The sequence below is a fragment of the Gavialis gangeticus genome, unplaced genomic scaffold (genome assembly GCF_001723915.1).
Source record: "Gavialis gangeticus isolate Ggan-Ray unplaced genomic scaffold, GavGan_comp1, whole genome shotgun sequence".
Classification (NCBI taxonomy): Eukaryota; Metazoa; Chordata; order Crocodylia; family Gavialidae; genus Gavialis; species Gavialis gangeticus.
Window position 1 is genome coordinate 3,431,798 of NW_017729019.1, and position 20,269 is coordinate 3,452,066.

Consider the following 20,269-nt stretch of genomic DNA (forward strand, 5'->3'; position numbering starts at 1 on the left):
TTCTAAGCCACAATAGCCACCTCTCAACAAACTTAACAAACAGAGCTCCTTTAGCCCCTCTTTGCACAACATGCCTCACATACCACAAGTTATGTTTCACTTTCATCTGAATACTCTCCAATTTCTCAACATACTTTTTAAACTGAGTCAGTACGTCAGTCTTCTCTGCTCAATGCCATTGGGAAGAGAGGTATCACTTCTGCTCCTGTTTGACATTCCCTTGTGTGTATGTACACACAAGGATCTTGTTAGCAGTTTTCTCACACATCATCATGCTGGGAGCTCATAATCATTAAGATAGTTATCTACAATAAGCCAGCTTCCCAGGATGCCTTTCTTGGCAGTATGACCTACATTCATTGTTCCTAGAAATACAACCTTGCATTTGAGAAGGGACTGTGGACTAGACTCAAAGAAGTAGGAGGTCCTCTCTAATCCCAAATTCTTATAACTTTATTAAAAGAGCACATTTCAAATGAGCCCATCTTCCTATACCTACAACTAACCTAGGCTTATCATTTAATCACCACAGTAAAGTACGACAACCACAAACCCTAATTACAATGGTTTTTCTCCTACAACATTAGAAAATAAAAAGATTACAAAGCAGGAGCATGGAGCCTAAGGGTGTGGACAAATACAACACTTAAACCATTTTAAATGCTGTTTAAACTGCAAGCCAGACATACATGCCAGTTTAGAACAGTTTAAATATCTTGGAATATTTCAAAAGTATACCTGGATAATCAGGTGTCATTGAACTAGTTCAGTGTTATGTGCAAATACCAAGCATTCAACGACTAGTGTCTGGTCAGTCCTCCAGGCATCCCACACTGCACTGCTTCTCCACCCTGCTGTCCCAACCCCAAGGTTTGCCATGGTTTGCAGCCAGAACTCTACTTCCCCAATCTGTATTGCTTGCCTTTGACCCAGTGCATGCTTTCCCAGGCTGATTCAGGCTTGCGGGTATGGGGCAGTTGGGCAAAAAGAGGTACTCCTGTTTCTGGATCCCTAGGAAACAAGTGGCGGGGACTGCCCAATGTCTCTGAAGCTTTTAAAAAGAGTGCTCTCCACCAAGCCACTGGTCAATTTTATTCCATTCCTAGCAACGAACATGGAGGCCTTAGACTTTTTTTTTCCTCTTCCTTGGTGTCCAGCCAATCAGGGTCTTCCTCCCCTGCTCAGCAGAAACTGGGGCACTTGCCACTGGGAACCATACTGCCTGGGTGATTGGGAATACCCAATGGTGGTTTGAGAGCGCAGCAATGTCTAAAAGGTGTCTAAAATAGTAAAAAAACCATTGGCAGCATGCGTGCACACCTCTGAACTGAGATGGTGTGAACCGACCCCCAACCAGTGACATCCTTAGAACAGTTCAAGTGTTATGTCTGTCCAAACCCCAAGAGTCCCAACAAACAGACTAAGTCACTGACAAAGAACATGCTAATCAACTCCTGGAGAGAACTGACACAGGCTAACAAATACTCCCATAAGGCAAGTGGTAGAGGTTTGTGTTGGAGATCTAGAGGGACAGGTTCAAACCCTGAAGACAGCCTTAGAATGGGAAAGCAGAGGATACTTTGTTTTTTAAAAGGCAGCTGAGAAAACAAAGTCATGACTCATACTAAATTCACAGTTTAATGAGTCAAACCAGTTATGGTGCAATGACAACATACACTTTGGTCACAGGTTTCACATTCAAAGGTTGATAAGGATACTCTCATTGGAAAGACTGCTGAGAACATTCAGCTTCTCATAAGTACAAACTTAAAGATGCACAACGGCACGAATGCAGCAGTCAAATAAACTGGTATGTGGCCTTCTAGTCACTTAGCCTTTACCAGTAAGGCTGAATATTTAAAGGGTTAAAAAGGAAGTTATTGTATTTTAAAACCATCATATCATAGAAGTAGGGTACCAGACCAACTCACCCACTCAGAGGGGATGCCAGAATGGCAGACCCTTGGGGAGACTGCACTGCAGCAGCTGCCACAGCCATTACCACCATCTGGGTGTTTTATCAGGAGCAGCAGCAGCAGCAGCAGCAGCAACTAGGGGTGGATAGACTTTACCACAGCAGCAGCAGGGGCAGGCAAGACCGTGCTCTCCTCCTTCCCCCCTCCAGCAGGATTTTGTACAGGGCACATCATTTACTAGTGACCCCTCTGTGTTATAGCAACTGACCGCTTACAGGGGTAAGAAGGGTTTCAATCACTCCAAACTTCGGGAATATGCTGAGCAAAAGTGATTGGCGTACTGCACCTGACATTAAAAGACTTGCTCCAATAGTTCCTTCACAGTCGTACATCTATTTTATTTCCGTGAAAGATGCAGACAGACTGTAGAACTGCCACAAAAGACCTTTCAGTGAATGTAACATTTAATCTACATATCTGGCATTCGTTTGCTGTCTAGCCTCAAAAATTGGAACCTGAAATATCAGTAATTAATTTAGCACTTGTTTGCACACTGAATACTTATTTCTATAAACAGAGGGTTTTTTATTTTAAAACCAATAGAAATAAGATGACAAGAAGGTGGGCAGGAAGTGTGAAAGTGCAGAAGCATTGCATTTCAACTGTTGGGAGTAAATAACAACTCTCTCCTGAATGAGATCTCCTTATTACCTCTTGCAGGAATGTAATGACCAATAAGGGGCCAAAAAAAGACTAACAAGTTCTGAGTAAATCAAGACAGAAGAACTACTAAAACGTGCATCAATTCTGATGGCAGGTTTGAGAGAGAGCTAAAATTGACTAAAGTTTTGCTCTCCTTCCCGTATCTCCATAATAGGGCCAAAATTGCTTAAAGCACATGGCCGCTTCAAAGATAATGTAAAGACTTCTAGGGTTGACCTACTGTATTTGGCTCCCTACCTATTAGCATTCTCAGATCAATTAACACCTGGCAAGGCAGAGGTCTGAAAGGGACTTTGAAATAAGCACATACAAACATTAGCACTCAAAAAGAGTTAAATGAAGAATACTTCAAACCTCATATTAGGATGAAGGACATTTTCTATATCAAACAGAATTTCTAGGAGATTAGACATTTGATACAGACCTCACCAAGTTCCAGGTCTTCACAGGATAGCCATACCTCTTTGCAGGATATGGTACAAGCAGGACTAAAAATGTCAGAAAAGAGGCTCCTAAGAATAGAAGTCTAGCCCACTGCAAAGATATGTAAACAGTATGGAAAACCCCTAAGGACATTTCAAATGAATTCACCGTGCCAGCATATACAATGCAAATTTATTGCAATGTAAAAGTGAATTTTCTTTACTAAGCTATCATGGCAAAGCTTACCCCATCAGCCCTAGTCACGTGTACAGCAAGCCTTCCATAAATTGGGATATTGTAAGAACAAGTGGCAGTGATATTGGAGAAAGTGAACTGAAACAGAAACCCAATCCCAAAGAGAATCCCAATCTCCTTAAAGTGTGTTAGAGAGCTAAATTAAAAGTGAGACATTCCTGTCCCAGAGCTGCCACCATGGGGAAAAGATGCCATTGAAGAGATGCCATGGAGTCCTGCAGGGGGTGCTTGCTTGGCATCAATGTGCTACGGCTTTCTCTGACCTCCAAGAGGGCCCTGTACAACCACTGGTCAAATAATGTCAATTGACTGGTCAATTCACCTATTATTTGACCACAGTGAAAAAAACATCAATGACCTCACGTAGCTGGCAGCAAGGGCAATAGTGAGGGTCCTCTTACCCCTGAAGGACTCAAGATGTGCACACACTCACCATTTAGGAACAGGCATCCCCTGCCCTGCTTCTCTCTCCAGAGTTTTTCCAGCTTCCTTTTTCTTCTCCATATTAAGTCGCATGGGGCTGCAGGAGCTGCTCTGTGGTGGGGAAAAGCTTCTACTGGCCATCTGTTGTGACTGCAGGCATCTCCGAATCCAAACAGCAAAATTCAAAAAGACGGCCTGCTGCCTACTTAGCAGAGCTACATTTTAAAAACTGACTTTTGTCCTTTATATTTGCTCTGTGTGCTTTATTTCTGTTTAACGTCTTTCTTTTTAATTTTGTAACTGCTTGAGCTGACTCTGGGATGTTGGGATAAAAGCCAAGGAAAAGAAGAACTGTTCAGTCTTGAATGCCATTCACATTTGCATCCAACACTGATAGCTATAAACATTCATTACATTTTTTTCTAGAATTTAGTGTCACAGTTTCACATAAAACAGTTAACTAATGGGGTGGGGGGTTGGAATTAGCGCATCTCTAATCTACTGAACAGTAAAGTCTCTCTCTCCACTCTTGTAATAAATGAGTGCTTAAAAAAAAAAACTTAGATGCAACCCTGATTATGTTATACACACGAGGCGGCTATGGTTATGTTCTATAATGGTAACTCCGTGTATTCTTTCTCTGCATAACCTTATTAGTATGCATGTTCTTGCACCTGCTTTCACTGTTTGGGGGTTTGGGGATTACTGTTTGGGGTTACAGTGGATTGGATTGCGTGTCCTACCAGCCCTCCCTTCCAAAATGGTGAACCTAGTAGGCGCACGTGTTACAAATGCAAAATTATGCAAAGGCACAAAAAAGTCAGCACTCACTGTGAGCTGCGCAGAGATCTGCAGCTGGGCAGCCCTCAGTTTTAGTGCATAGAGTGAGAGGAGGAGGAGAAGAGATTCTGAATAGGAGTTACTCCCTGGAGGGCCTTTTGGCTTATTAACTCCTCAGAAGAAACGTATTTGTGAGGACAAGTCTCTACAGCAGGTTCAGTCAGAAATGTGTTATTCACTAGAGCTGAAAAACCCCAAGACGGCTGTTGAAGTAGGTCAAGATTTTAAACAGCTGGGGCTGGACAGGCAACCTGAAGAGAGAGAGAGTGTAGTTCCTGTTCTTACCAGTTTAACCGGAAGGGAACCAGTGAGGAGTGGTGGTGACCCCCTGCGGCAGCAATGGAGTGGCTCTTTGAACATGCTATAATTTTTCAACATCTCTGAATTACAGACTTCACAGTGCTCGATCACATCTCTCACCAGTGCTGCGAACAACAGCAAAGTAAACTTTCTACTCCCATTTTACATTCCCGTGGTATTTAAAGCCAGAAGAGACTGGTAAATAATTGAGTCTGACCTGTATGATTTTACCTTGTTATCTATCCATCCCTTTAATGAACTTGTGATCAGCTAAAACAGGGATTTCCAGTATCTGACATCTTATTTTTGTGTACCTCATTTTATTTACCTCATTTCTTAGGAAGACAGCATGTGACGTATAAAACTTGGTAATTTGGGTCAATGGTTAATTACCTTTACTGTCCAAAATGTGTGCCTTACTTCTATTCAAGTGTCTGGACTCAGCTCCAGCCACTGATACTCCTTATACTCCACTAAGCTAATCAGTCCTTTGTATCTATTATTCTTTTCCTCCAAAAGTAGTTGGGTAAGCCAGTCACTGCTCAGTATTTGTTTTAATAATATAAATACACTTGTCCCTTCTAATCTGTGAAAAGTCAGTGTAAGTGACTACAACTTCCCATGTAAAATAAGTCATAGAACCCACCTCAATTCGTTTCTGGTTGAGCCAAGGAACTTTTTTAGTTTTTTAGAAAACTAGTAAAATTTAATTTCATAGTTGCCAATCATGGAGGATCGACCACACTTTTTGGTAATATTCCAATAGTTAATTATTTTTACTATTAAAAATAGGCACATTAAGTTTTTTGGCGCTATAGGTAATTTTTCCCTCCCAGACTTGGAATATTTTTTTCAGCTCTGTTCTCTCCCCTTTTCACTTAATCAATATTCTTTGTAAACTCAGAATACCTAAAATAAATGCAATATTCCAAAAACTGTTCTCACTACTGGCATACGTGAAAGAGGAACATGATTACTTTCATCAATGAAATTTGTAATTTAACAAAATACAGTAAAATTAATTTGGAAAAAAACAAAAAACCCCACCTTTTACTATAATTGTGTTAACTGAAATTTGGTACCACCTTCTAGTTTCTTCTGACTGAGTTCCATATTAGCCATTCCATTTTTTTTTTCTCTCAGAAGTTAGGTCTGCCTAACCAGCGTATCACCAGAAGTCCTCTGAAACTTTCCCAGTGCTCCAAGGCTTACTAAAAACATCAGCAACTCAGAGCTTCCCCCTTCCCCTAGAAGATGTCTAAAACTCTTGGTTGTAACTAATCTGCATCTCTGAGTCTTTAGCAGCTCCTACACTTGTGCAGAGAAGCTGCTTCAATGTGCTGGAATTACAGTGCATCAGAGCAGACTCGAGTAATCGAGTCTGCTGGAGCGTGGCAATTACCACGCTCCAGCAGACTCCAGCGTCTCATGTATCAGCATCCCCACACTTAAAAAAAATGGCAGCAGGGGCACTTTACCCGTTTGACAAGCTTTAGTTAAAAGCGCCTCCACCACCATTTTTCACCACAGGGACAGTGATACGTTCTTGGGAGCTTTAATTAGAGCAGCTCTTGGAACTGCTCTAATTAAAGCAAACCCTCCCTCCGGACTCCCAGAGTGCATCTATAAACAGCCAAAATGCTTATCTTTTGCAGAGCAGAGTTAAGGTTCTTTATGTGCCTCAGCTATCTACTTCAAAACTTTAACATGTCTGTATTCCTTTAACTCTAAACTTAACTGTGAAATTCTTGAGTTTTAATGCTGGCTTTCCAGGTAATGACACCTCTCTAGTATACCATCCCTAGTCTCTAGTCAAAAGAATAAACGGTTATAAGACTGCATAAGATGTTAACCAGTCTGAACTCAATTTTAATGGAATAAGTAACTTGACTTTGTATTCCAAGGGATGAATACAGTACTGCAATGGTTACTGGTTGTTTCTTGTTTTAGGGCTGACTCCAGCACGAGGACCATCTACAATGCTTTACAACAGAGGTTGACAACTTTATTGCTGTGGGAAGCTACTTTAATGAAGCTTAGTTCTAAGCACAAGCCATTTCTATACTGGCCAGTGCCACTGCCACCAAAGCAATAGCTGGAGCCACAGTCACTACTGCCCCCCTGCAGTACTGCCACCGCTACTTCCCCCCGCAGTCAAAATGCTACAACGGATCCCTGGCTCAATGGGCCAGATGCAGTCCTCTGGCTATACATAAATAGCACCATAGTGGGTCAGACCAAGCCCTGCAACCTATCTCCAACAGCAGCAGGAGTGGATTTTGCTTTAGAGAGAGAGCACTGAACCATGTACATCTAGAATGAACTATCCCCTATTCATTACCCTCCCTGACATCCACCATCATTGATTTAGAGATGCCAGAGGAAACATTTCTTACTGTTCTGTTTAATAGCTATTAATAGATCTATTGTCCATAAATTTGTCTAGTCCATTTTTGACCCTGGCTGTGCTGTCTGCCTCTACAACCTCCTGTGACACTGAGATCCACAAGTTAATTGCACATTGCACAGTTAACTGCTTTACAAAATGTGAAGACCAAGGAGAGGAAAAAACTGAGAAAAGTTTTTCAAGGAAGAGAACTAGAAAGGACAAACTTATTTCAAGAGGGAAAAAAAAGGGTCATTATCAAGAGGCAGAACATAAAGATTCACATATTCTAGAAGCGGCAGGACCAACTCAAAGAGGACAAATAAGAGTACAAGCCTAGAGAAAGAGAGACAGATAGCTGCAGCCAGAAGTGTTAGCTGTTAAGGCCCCAAAAACTGGCCATGGAAAACTGGCCCTTGCATTACCCATCCAACACCCTGGCTTCACTGCACTGTATCTACCAGCTCCTTCCAACCTTCTTTAGGCTCCCCATTTTTCTGCAAGAAACTGCAATGGAAGATGCAGTCCCAAATACAATGCACTTTTTAAAGAAATCCTATACTGCCCCTGTTTTTGTCCATGTTACTTTTTATTACTAGTGGCAAGTAGTTTTGCTACCTCCTGAAAACAAAGGCTCTGGCTACTCCATGCAGTCAGGATGCTCTTCTTATGTAGCAATCACTGTTTCATTCTTCTATAAGTGTTATTACAATCAATTCATAGAGTCAGAGTTAATCTAAAATCACCCAAAATACAAACTCACTAAGCTAATGCCAAAGGTTACAATAACTTGCTCCTCAAATTTACTCACCACAAAAAATGCATGATAAATAAAGTACGTTTTCAATGCATGAAAAACTCAAAGCTGCAACACAGCACAAAACAAATACAATGCATTCAATCCTTTCTTTTGTATTCACAGTTTTCCACTTTGGTTTGGAAGTCTATGGAGAGAGCATTCATTGGAGCAGTCTATCAACTATTGGCTGTGCTACATAGACTCGCTTAAAATCCCTTCCCCGGCTGAGCACATAGGCAGCCATACCACTTTCAACCTCCACATGCCAACATTCACAAGTAACTTCACCTTTGCCTTCCCACTTCATACAAAATGCACCAGGAAAACATAGCCACACTTGCCATTTTTGGCCTACAGTTATTACAGCCAGAGAACTGCAGTTAAAACAAGAACAAAATCAACAATGGAACTGGGAATGCATTTCCCTTTAACCACTCTTACAAAACCAGTTTGGGGAGTTTCTAGCATAGGGATTGGTTAGTAACTCTTTTTGTTGCTATACACGTGCATGTGTAAGGATGGCGACATAAGGCAAGTTTGAGATCTAATGGCCCTTCAGCTGCTTAAACCCATTACCAATCTCTGGTACACTGGGTCACCTTGATCACATCCCCTGCAATACATCAGACACTGCCCTCTAAACTTTAATCCACCATAGATTATTTTTTACTGCTTCAAACCAGCAGGCAAGTAACTGATAACCGTCACTGGTGGACAACAACCAGAGCTACTTTTTCTGTAGCATAACCAGCTGTCATCCTTGTGGGACTGCATGTGATACCAGAATTAGTTCATGAGCAAGTCTCCATCCTGACCCCGATACTGTGTATTATCCCAGACCTTGGGTTCCACCATCCAGTAGTTGGGCTAGTACTTTTGCATTTGAACCACATCTGCTGACAATAATCCAAAAACATAGCACAGCAAAGTCAGTCAAGCTGAAGTTTAACTTAATGCCACCTACTTGTCTCAGAATGACCCAGTGAGGTAGAACTTGCAGAGAGTGTGCATGTAGGGACTTCAGAGCCATGTGCCTAGCTGGAGATTTCAGGATCCCATCCAGAATATGGTACACTGGGCATACAGTATCACCTTCATGGTAAGGTCTTCATGTTAGCCCCTGTTGCATCACATGGTGCAACATCTATCTTGATTTTAAATAAAACTCTGATGCTCCCTTACCTGAGGTAGAAAGCATGACCCTAACATTTTGGTGTAAATGTGGAAGAGCCCACTTTTCAAAAATTCAGCACCTTTCCAGTAAGGAGGAAGACTAGCACATTCATGCTGTTAAGAAGGGCTAGGAAAGTGTCAGTTCCATGGACTTCACAGGAGTTTGACCTCTTCCCCTATAGTATGTAAGCTCCCAAAACGCAATTTCAAGATCTCATCAGAGATATGGTTTCAGGAGGGCTAATGAGGAATTGAAGTTGTGCTTACACTGGTGCTATGACTGGTTCTAGCATAAGCAAGAGCTAGGGGCCAGATTTCATGAGCGTTCATCTTCCAGTCAAGTACAAACATGTTCAGTATCCAGCAGCTTCCACTGTATCCAGTCTGGCTCTACAGAGATAGGCACATTAGAAAGCCAGTGAAACATATAACTATAGCAATATAGCTGGTATTGGCTGGATGCTGGCTTTTGGGGGGCGGGGGGGAAGGGGGTGTTGGAGAACAAGACATTTGAAACCATGTTCTTCCTTTGGTAAAGGAACAAAGAAATGTTGACAGTAGTTATTTGAAGATCTAAAGGTCCCTCCATCTCCAACTTCTCCATTAAGAAGCATAGCTTATAAAACATCATGTATTATTAGGTTTCTTTTCTATGCCAACTTGCAAATAGGATACATTTAGATTTAAAAACTGAAACACCAAAAAAGCTACGTAGAAAGCAAATTCTGCTCATAGTTTGAAGAAAAAAAGAGAGTCAGTCGGCCAAAGAATTGATTTTCATATAAGAAATTATAGAGGTTCAAGACCAAGCCCCTTTTCAGTAAATGTAAAGTTAATGAGGACACACATTCACTCAATTGCATATTACATCTCTTCCAGAAGATGGAATTACCTGTAGGAAGATGACCCTGCTCAACCCGATTATAAATGTATTTCTGATCTCAGACTATACCATGAAGTAACTTTATTTTATTTCAATCCTGTTGGCAAGAAGCAAGTTACTGAAGGGTTTTTTTTTTTTTTCTAGTTGCACAAGAATTTTAAATGTAATCAAGTCCAACCAAAATGCGTCCGATTCATGCACTTTGGTTTCAGAACTTACACTTAACCAAAAATACACGCACAAGCATTTGGTAAACCTCACTTCTTACTGGACCAAACGTAAATCTTTCAAGCACTCTTATTTAGCAGGACAGCATTTTGGCTGCCGTACAGTAACTATCCTAAGTTCCTTTGCACCACCTTGCCCTTGAAAGTAGGAATGAACCCTCCCCTCTCCCCCCCTCCCAAAAAAAAAAAAAACCCTTCCCAGGGAGTGTTATTAAACAGATCTTGGTCCCAACAAGAACCGGACCCAAACAGGTCTCCTTACAGCAGTGTGTAAACAGTGCCTTCATTAAAACAGAATGAAACTACATTTCTGCGCAAATTAAAACTTGGGAGAGGTAAACTATTTAAGTAACACCAAAAAATAATAAAGAAATAAAGGGAGAGAAGGAAACTGTGGGTTTCCAACCCAATCCTTTTGCCACCCGAGGTGATGAGGAGGACTTCATACTTTCCCCCAGTGTGTCTAGCTTTCTAAAATGGTGGCCATATCTGCCTGGGATTGAGAGAGAGAGAGAGAGAGAGAGAGAGAGAGAGAGAGAGAGGGAAAGAGAGAGAGAGAGAGAGCGAGAGGGAGAAGAGGCCCCCCTCCAAACTGTGGGCTGGAGAAGCAATGGCGATGCAAGTGGAGGGGAAGGTTACCTGTCACAACTAAAGCCAAGCCTCGGGGCTGGGCACGGGGGCAAGGAGCAGCAGCAGCAGCAGCAAAGGGAGCCATGTACAACCCCAGCTCGCCACAATGCCAACATGGAGGGCAACACCCAGCAGCTGCCTCCTCTAGGTCTCCCCCCGTCGTGGCTGCTCCCCTCGGAGCAGCAGCCGCCCCAGGGAACTTCGCCAAGCCGCTGGCACATTAAAAAGAAAATAAATAAAAATGGAAAAAAGAGTGGAGAAAAGAGACCTCCCCGGGGAGGGGGGCACCGCTTCGAGGCTGGTAAGTTACTTGTGCGGGGCAGGCTCTCCCCGCCACGAGGGGCCCGGCCGGCTGGGAGGCAGCCCGCCCCACACACAAAGGGCGGCCGGCGGCGGAGCACTCACCGGCGGCGGCCGCACCTTGCAGATGCCCGTCTGCTCGGCGATGGGCCGGATCTTGTGGATGAAGGCGAAGGGGTCGGCGAACTCCTCCCAGCTGGGCTCGAACACGGGGCACTCGGGAGGCGGCAGGAACTCCGCCATGGCCGGGTCGGGCCGGGCCAGGCCGGGCCGGCTGTATCACTCCCGGGCCTGGGCCGAGGCCCGGTCCCGGTCCCGGTCCTGCTTCGCCGCCGCTCCAAACAATCCTCCCGCAGCCGCCTCCGTCGCCGCGCGAGCCGCCCAACCAGACGTGCGCCTCCGCCGGAAGGGGAGAGAAAAGAGTCCCGGACCCACCCCCGGCCCGGCCCCTGCGCAGGGCGCACAACCGGCCGGTGCGCTGTGGAGGGAGTTGATACGTGACACCACGGGGGGCTCCTGCCCACCTGAAGCATATCAGTCCCTCGCTGCTCTGGTACAAGACGCCACCTGCAGCTCCTGTTCCCCCCACACAAAGTGGTCCTTACCAGCTAAAGCTTGTCCCAGAAAGTCCCCCACAGCAGGCTTGGAGGGACGGGCTCAGACAAGCGTGATGGCCGATGTGTCTTCTGTGCCAAAATGAAGTTTGATTCCTCCTTCGGATCAAGTGAAAGCCCCCCTCCTCCCATTAGCTGGCCAACATTGTATTTTCTGTAACCTAGTTGTGGTCTCATCCTCACCCCCATCCCTCTTGTTAGTCCCTGGCTCGGGCGCTCTGTTTCCCTTCTGGCTCTGCCATCTTTTTGGTTCATGACTCTTAACATCGACTAATAAAATTCAAGCTAGGACTCTTGAAGGCTGGGATCAAGTGTAGAATCTCGGCTTCTTGCAGGCTCAGATCAAGCGTAACGGCTTCTTAACCTGGCAGGGGAAACACCGTGTATCTTTGTCCAAGAAGACAGCTTTCCTGAACCACCCTGCAGGAGAACGGCTCTTCCGGCCTGGTTCGGTGCCCAGCGAGGTGCAGCAGCTTTAAACCCGCTTCATGAAAACAGGAGTCTCCTCCCTTGCTTGCTCCAAGGCCCATAGGGATGAGGGCAAGCAAAACTCGGGGCATCCGAACCCCATGCCTCCAGGCTTGGGCCTGCACGTAGGATGCCCACCTAAGGATTTGGAAACATCTGAAGCCCCAGGTGCGGGTGGAGGATGTTTGCCAGTAGCAGGGCCACATCTGGTTCTGGACTCTGGAAGTTGGAATTAGTTTGGGCTAATTTGGCCTTGCATACAAATAAAAAAAATTAACAATTTCCTGTCTACAGGGATTTTTAACCATCTTGAACTTTCCCTGAGCCTGATGAAGGGCGTGAGCCCGACAGCTTGCAGAAAAAGATGTATATATTTTTTGCCGATTTCTCAGTTGGTCTAATACAAGGTATCCTTTTTGCAACAAAAAGAGTTCTAGATTTGTGCATTTCTTTCCATCTCAGACCAACACAGCTACCACGTACATCCGTGAAGGCCAATGTGGACTTTTATGAGATCATTTGGAGGGGCTTTTAACACAACTGGACTGGGGATAGAGTTTACCTCCACCCATGGGTGACTGGTGCCTCCCGAGCCTGGAGGGGCACCAGATCGCCAACCAGGTGGGTCCCCCAGTGGCCGATCACGGAGCCCAAAATCACCAGTGATGAAACCAAAAGTGCACTTCTTCCGGCACTTTCAGTTTCGTGGCTGGCATTTCCAGGGGTGCACCCTACACATCGCCAATGCCTCCACCAAAACGATCTATTTTTAAGGCAGGTACAGAACAGGTGCTTGCAAGTGGGACCCTCGTTGTTATAGTCTCGTGCATCTATACAAGCCATGATTATGTTATAGACATCCTCATGGAGCCACCACACCAGAGAGAAATTAAACACGGCAGCGTTTGCTGAAGGAGGGAGCACGTGGCCGGGGACAATTGAAGCCGTGCAGGCATCTATGCTGCTCCCATCGCCCGGAACGACAAGCGCTGCCGGTAATGTTGCGAATGGCTGAGCGCACGCAAATCGACGCTGAGTCGCGCAAAGATAACAGACGCCGGTTTTGTCACCAGCTGAGCCCTCTTTAATTCGGCCACCTCTCCAGAGGCCTGTCGCTGGACACAAGACCAGGGGAGGCTTGAACACGGCTGGAGAATCGCCTCCCTCGGTTCCCCGTGCACTGCCGGCTGTTTTCATGTCGCAAACCAGAGCGCACTATTGCCCGTGTCCGGCGTTGGGCACGGTATAACCCGCGGGATCACAATGGTCCTGCCTTAAACTCGCTGGGCAATCGCTTCTCATGATTTTTCCGCCCCTTTCCAGCGTGTCCAGGTCCCCGTGGCCCCCCAGCTCCCCTCAGGACCTGCAGCCCCATCCGGGGGTCTCTCTGATGCTGGCCCTGCCTGGGCCTGACACGGGGGCGGGGAAGAAATGCCTCCCCCCACGCCCCAGCCGTCCAGCTGGATCTCCCCGGCTTTGCTCGGTGCTTTGTTTCCCTTTTTTGGTGGCTTTCTAGCCGGCCGCGACCCCCCAAGGCACGTGCGCGGGGCCGGGCCACGGCGGCCCCCGCGCCATGAGCTGTGTTTACATGCGCGGAGGGATCCACCAGCTGACACAACCCAGGCCGGCGCTCGTTTTTTTAAAGAGCCTCAGTGTGGGCGGCGATAGGCCGAGCCCGGGGCGCGTCAGCAGGGCCCGCTCCGCGCGGCCGCCCCATTGTCTGCCCCGCACCGGGGGGGGCGCCGGCCCCGCCCCCGTGCCGGAGGGACGCCGCACCGCGGCCAATGAAGAGGCGCCACGTCCGCGCCCCCCCGCCCCCCTTTGTGTCTCCAGGCCGGTATCGGTGGGTTGGGGGTAGCTGCTCGGCGGCCTGGGCCGTAGTGCGCAGGCGCGGGAGGCTGCTTCGCCGCTAGGACCCGGGGGAGCTGCGGGCGCCGCACGTAGCGCACGTGTTCGGCTGGAGGCGCCTCGCGGCCCCCAGCTGGTCCCGTGCGCGAGGGGGCCCTCGGGGAGCCTTTGCCTCGCACCCTCCTGGGGCTGCAGCACCCCTCGCACCCCCGTTGCCGCCCGCTCTGCCTTTGTTGGGGGCCGGGAGGAACTGCTTTCCCTCCTGCATGCCGCTGGGGATTGCAAAGCTTTCCTCTGAAGCTAATATTAGCTGCTCCCCTTTCTCTGAAGCATGAGAAGGCTGGTCCCAGATAAAACGGGGTGGGTTTTTGTACTTCCATTGCCAGGAGTGTACTAGAAGGGGGTGCAGGTTGTAGCCATGTCAGTCTAAGGAAACGGGCAGACAAGGTTCTTTGGGTGAATTGGATCTCTTTTATTAGACTGACTTAAATTGTTGGAAAAAAGTAAGCTTTTGGGTTTAAAAGCCCTTTGCCAGGCTGGCATGTGTTCTTCCTGGATGAAGTGACTAGGAAAGAAGCCAGAGGCTGGGCTGGGATGCCTGCAAGATAGGCCATGGGTGAAGATGTACATGGAGGAGTCGGTGGGGGAGAGGAGACGGTAACGTGTGGTCTATAGAGCCACTTTATCTGGGCTGTGGAGCGAGGCAGGGGGGAAAGCGGCCTTGTGAGGGGAGCGATGACGGCCTCCAGCAGCATGTCAGGAGCAGCTTGCGCTGGGAGCTCAACTCCATTAATCCCCCTTCCCTCCTCCCCCGCAAAATGCTGCTGACCTCTGGGCTACAAGGTCTCGCCTTCTGTGCAGCATCATTTTGATCGCAGCATTTGGGCCGGGGAAGGAATTTTTTGGCTTGATCAGATGGGCAAGGACTGGGGAGAGCCTGACTCGAGCCTGGGGCACGGTCCTTTTCTTTTTCAGTTGCTACTTTCCAGATTGCTTTCTACCATTTTGAGTCCAGCCTGAACTCCTTGTTCAGAGATGTATAATTGCGTGTGAAAACACATCTTTGTTTGAGCAGACTGAAACTCTAAAGGAATCCAAGTCACTCCCTTACCACCCAGGTTTGTGTAACCTGCAAATGTTACCAGCAGTCATTTTGTTTACTTCTGGATCACTTGTGAACATGTAGAAAACTGCCAGGCTAATATTAATCCCTGTAAACCCCTGAGCAGAAAATTGCATTCAGTGACTGACAACTACTACTTTAGATTTTAGAGATGAGTCATTTATCTAGCTCTTAATTTATTTAACATGCTTTATTGGCAATCATCATAGTGTGCTCCCCTCTTGGTGGGGTCTGTGTTTTGGGTCCTCATTTTCCACAAGCTGCTGTTCATTACCATCTCTTCTGAAACACTGCATGTTCTCAATTTTTTTTTTAATTCACTCATGCCATATCTTCTTGGGTCTTTCTCCTGCGTGTAGGCTATCACAGCCTGAATTTTCCACACGTGTTACCCTATACTCTCACCGTTAGGCAATGTGCCCAAACAATCTCAGTCTGTTCTCACTTACTGTTGAGGTAGTTCTCATTTTTGTCTGTTGTGGAGTCTTTTTTCAGGGATTCCACAAATCCACCCTCGCCATTCTTGCCTCCCAGGATACCTGCCGTTTCTTCATTACCCAATACTCTGCTCCATATGGATGCAATTGTAGATTTTTCCCTTCAGATAAATTAGCATTTCCTGTTACAAGCCACCATGCTCACTTCCCTCCATTTTGTTCATTTTTTATATTCTGCTCCTAATTTTTTCATTTCTCTCCCCCATTTTCTTGCACAGTAGATCCCAGGGATACATGTACACTGGTGGTATGTACCAGGTGGTTCAGTGACACAGAAGTATGCCTGGTACTGTCACCTGAAAATGTGAATGACTTGCACATCAGCAGACCATTTTCCCTGCTGATGAGCAGACCATGCATTTCCAGAAGATGCTTCCATCTGCGCAAATCCTTCTCTACATATTCTCTGCTTTCTTTGATCAGAACTCCATCATCAGTGAACATCATTCACCAGGAGGCATCCTTCTGTGTGTCCCTGGTGTATGCATTCAGGACTAGCTCAAAGAAGAACAGGCTCAACACAGATGAGAATTGTACAAAGGATCCTGGAGGTAAATATTCTGTTTTCTCCACACTTGCTACCAGTTCCCACAGCAAGAAAGAAAAGAGGCTTCCAAGAAATGCAAGGACACTGCCAAACACTGACAGATCTACTAGGCTTTAGGCCATGTAAAAAATGTAGACATTGCAGCTGGTTCAGTCACACTATACGACAAGCAATTCTGAACACTATGCACCAAAAATCAGGTAACGTAACTGGTGTGGCAGGTTCTTATGCTCATGGTGCATGCACCATGCACTACTGTTAGTAATTGCATGTGCACCTGGGTGCATAAGGTTCTGGGCTCGTCTCATAACTCTGTCCCAACAGGGATTATCTTTTATTCTAAGAGACTGCATGTCCTGATCTGGATTTAGAAGAAGCTTTGAAATAATAAGGCTTAGTCACCCAGAGCTCCTGAGAGAGGACGGTCAGCTGAAGGGCCTTTTAATCTCTGTAAGCTCTGAGGAAAAGTCCTGTCATTCCATCTGCTGAGCAATAACTGATTTGGGAGCTTGTAGAAATCAGTGATTTGGAAATGCGTTTATTTGAACAATGTAGAGACTTGTTTCCTTGCATAGAAGTAGAAATAAATCACAGTCAGAAATCAGGCGCCTATATCAAAACACAGTCTGCCCCCTTTTTTTTTTTTCCTCAACCCCTTCAATTTGCATCTGGGAAAGCCCTCAGTGCAGAGCTCTTCCCAGATCGCATGGACTAAAACATGGGCCCACCATTCACCCTTTCTGAGAACTGGCAACTCAAGTGTCTAAGGCCCAGGTAAGGGAAGATGCTCTAAACTCTACTCTTCCATAAGTTACTGACTGGCATCTTTCATTTTTAATATGGGGAGATGGAGAGTCATCCTGGTAACGTGTTAGTGGGTCTTAATGCCCAGCCATTTGCCTTTTTGCTGCAACAGCTCTCATAGACCTAAAATAGGACTGATCTCTGACTCTCTACCTCAAGGCTGAATACACCTTTGCTCAGTCTTGCTTTATGATTGTGAATATTTTTGTTTTCAGTCCAGCACCAAAAAGCCTTGTCTACAGGATATCTGGTAAAGAAATTCAGGTGACTTACTGCAGAAGCTATGACAAGAAAGAACTAAAAACAATCACTGCAAAGGTCTAAAATGAGACGGGGAAACAAATGTGAGACTGAGATGGGACACTCAAGAATGAGCGTCCCCTGGGATAGAAGAATAAAGGGAGGCCAGCATGGAGATGGAGTGGTACAAAGGGCCAATGCCTTGCAGGGTGAGTAATTGGGGACAGAGTACTCTGGAGGATAGGAGTTATGCCAACGTGGCTGTTCTGTTCCCCTGTGCATTCTTCCTATTTTCCTTCAGGTGGACCACCCATTTTTACATTTTCACCAACTTATAGAGTCCAGCTCCTCCAAGAAGCCAAAAATAACTGCTCACATCTTTCCCAAAAGATCTCAGACTGGCCAAACCCCCTTCTCAAAAAAAAACCCAACCCTACCCCTAACAGTTCTAATAATTAAAAGATTGTTTGTCTCACTAAGGGGGTCACAGTCCTTTTGATCTATAGTTCCTTCAAATGATTCTCAGTTTGCCGTTCATATATATAAATACAAGTGATGTTGGAATAATTCTTAGACTGGCTAGAAGACCAGTATCAAGCCCTTTGGTTCCTGGAGCTATGTGATTACATCAGACTCTCAACTTTTATTTCAGCGAAAATGTAAATTTATACTTGGTGGTGACAAAAGCACAACCTATAAATATAAGCATTGCGACAAGTAGTGGTTCCCACCTTTCCTGGCCTATTGGCAGCAATTTCAATCAGACAGTGCCCAATGTGGAGCATAATATTTCAGCTGGCATTTTAGCTGCAGCTTTTGCTTTTTAATTCTCTCTTGTGAATGCTTCCATTGTTGCTTGGTGAGATCTAGGGCCTCTTCCAATGCCATAGCCAAAGCCTTACCAAGCTCAGCTGTAGAACACAAAACAGAGCTTCAGGTAGACCCTGTCTTTCAGGCATCTTCTTAACTCCAATGAGCTCTGTTTCATTTGTCTGGTGACAAATAAAAAGAACATTGGAAAGATCAGGTTTAGGTGACCTATAGAAAGCCAAGCCAGCTCCCTGCACCTAAGGCAGATCCAAACTGCCTGCACTTTGGGCACTAAAAAGCTGAATATTTTTATTCCAGCTGTTCAGCAGTTAGTATGCCTTGAAATTAAAATGCTAACAGTGTAATATTAGATTTGGTTACAGAATCACGAAGAAGTGAGCTGGAGCTGACCTTATCATGAGAGTCAAATTCAGGCCAAAGCCAGTAAACCTTAGGATTCACAGGTCCCTTTCGAACAGAAGGAGCAGAAGAGTTTGCCACCTGCACGTGGAATCTAATGGCCAGATTCTCAGCTCTTACAAGCAGGTCAAATTCCACCGAAGTCAGTGCATTCATTAGACTATCAAAGAATTAGACCTAATAAGTCTCTTTCCAGGTTCAGAGAATCACAGATTAGGGGGATGGGAAGGAAAACATATTAAGGTTTCTGGGACTCTTTAGGGAAGTGGCTTCCTGAGAATAAACAGCTTTAGAAATACCAGATGCGTATCATATCAAACCAAACAAGTTCTCTTGGGTAAACCAGCAGCCTGTATAGGCTTGCATAGCACTCAGCATTTTATCATCTAGATTAGAAATTAGTTTTAAATCTTTCGAAATTTGCTGGCTCATGTCCTGTGCAAGGATGCTGGCAACAGTATCAGTCTCTCTTCTCATCAAGAAAAAGATGAATTAGTCGGCACAATTTTTTGCACTACTATGACCTTGATTATAAAAAGCATGTGTTTGTAGGGTATTACTGGTTTGAAATCAGCTGATACCGACATGTAAACTCATAGCGCCCTGGCTAAAAGTGAAGTTCATAGACACTGTGGTTGCCAGCAGTTTGTCCTGGTTTTGTAGGCTAGCTCCCAAAAATTCTGGTTTGCATCTAGGTTGCAACAATGGGAAAGACAAGCATGGAAAATACTCGGTCCTTATAGGGGAAACTCAGTGGTTAGTTAAGTTGGAGGAAAATGCCTTTAGAATTACTTTTTGTGACTGCAATATCAGGAAAATGCCCTGTTTGACAGTCTTTCAGACTGTATTAGAGAGGAAATGATTGCTCTTGTTGGGCAAAAATTAAGAAAGTAGCTGAGATGGAGCGCTTGTTGAAATCCAGTCTTGTTTCCATGAAAACAAACAGAAAAAGATGGGGTACAGAGAAGGCAGCTTCTGTTTCTCTGGCTGAATTACTTGCAAACTCACAGCAGGGGAAATAGGCTTTATAAAGAGTCTCCGTCAGCCATTCCAAGAACTAGCAAAACTGGTATTAATGCTGACCTGTTTAAGATAATTGCCTTTAACTTTCTATCTAGTCACAGTTTCCCAGCACTGTTGCAAAATGTAGTTATCTTGGTTGGTTAAACCAGACTCCTATCATACCAGACAAAAAGAAGAAATATGAGAAGTAAAGTGTGTGGGAGGGGGAGGGGGCGGAGACAGGAAGGAGGCAGTGACAGTAGGAAAATAGGTCTTATATTCCAGGTGGTGTTTGGGGTTTAGCTGAAGCTGGTAGAACTAAGGCTATTATATGGATCCTCCTGTCTGACTTGTCTAGCTGTGACCTTTCTTAGGATCAGCAAAATTAGGTCTAATGTTATCATACTGGCTCTTGGAGCCCCAAGAGCAAGCACTGACAACACAGCTCGCTTACTGGAGTCTGCCTATTCTTCCAGCATCCGTATTAGATTGATGGCTGCAAGAAGAGGTAATTGGTAGAATAAAACACCCTCTAATCAGGGCTATTCAACTAGCACCCCATGGGACACGTGGCCCCCCCCCCCCATCCCCTCCTCCAACTGCTGCTGCTAAAGTCTG

The 20,269-nt window shown here is 45.5% G+C and overlaps 1 protein-coding gene and 1 long non-coding RNA gene across 4 annotated transcripts in view; one reads left to right on the forward strand and one right to left on the reverse strand.

The window, feature by feature from the left end:
* The window catches only part of KDM5B (lysine demethylase 5B), an 87,704-nt gene extending 76,057 nt beyond the window's left edge, over nt 1-11,647 (reverse strand). Inside the window, exon 1 of one of the 2 annotated variants that reach the window (XM_019513829.1) lies at nt 11,384-11,647. In XM_019513829.1, coding sequence (XP_019369374.1) covers nt 11,384-11,521 — 138 coding nt within the window. In that variant the 5' untranslated portion in view covers nt 11,522-11,647. The remainder of the gene's footprint in view (nt 1-11,383) is intronic. The other variant, XM_019513830.1, reaches the window with a different exon arrangement.
* Nucleotides 11,648-14,748: 3,101 nt separating this feature from the next.
* On the forward strand, nt 14,749-17,894 carry LOC109295155. 2 transcript variants are annotated; one of them, XR_002096680.1, is made up of 5 exons: nt 14,749-14,848; nt 15,184-15,326; nt 16,047-16,379; nt 17,053-17,628; nt 17,721-17,894. It is a non-coding gene; the product is annotated as an uncharacterized LOC109295155 (long non-coding RNA). The 2 variants fall into 2 exon arrangements; XR_002096681.1 differs by lacking the exon at nt 14,749-14,848 and having other exon boundaries at nt 14,856-15,326; nt 17,395-17,628.
* Nucleotides 17,895-20,269: the final 2,375 nt, after the last annotated feature.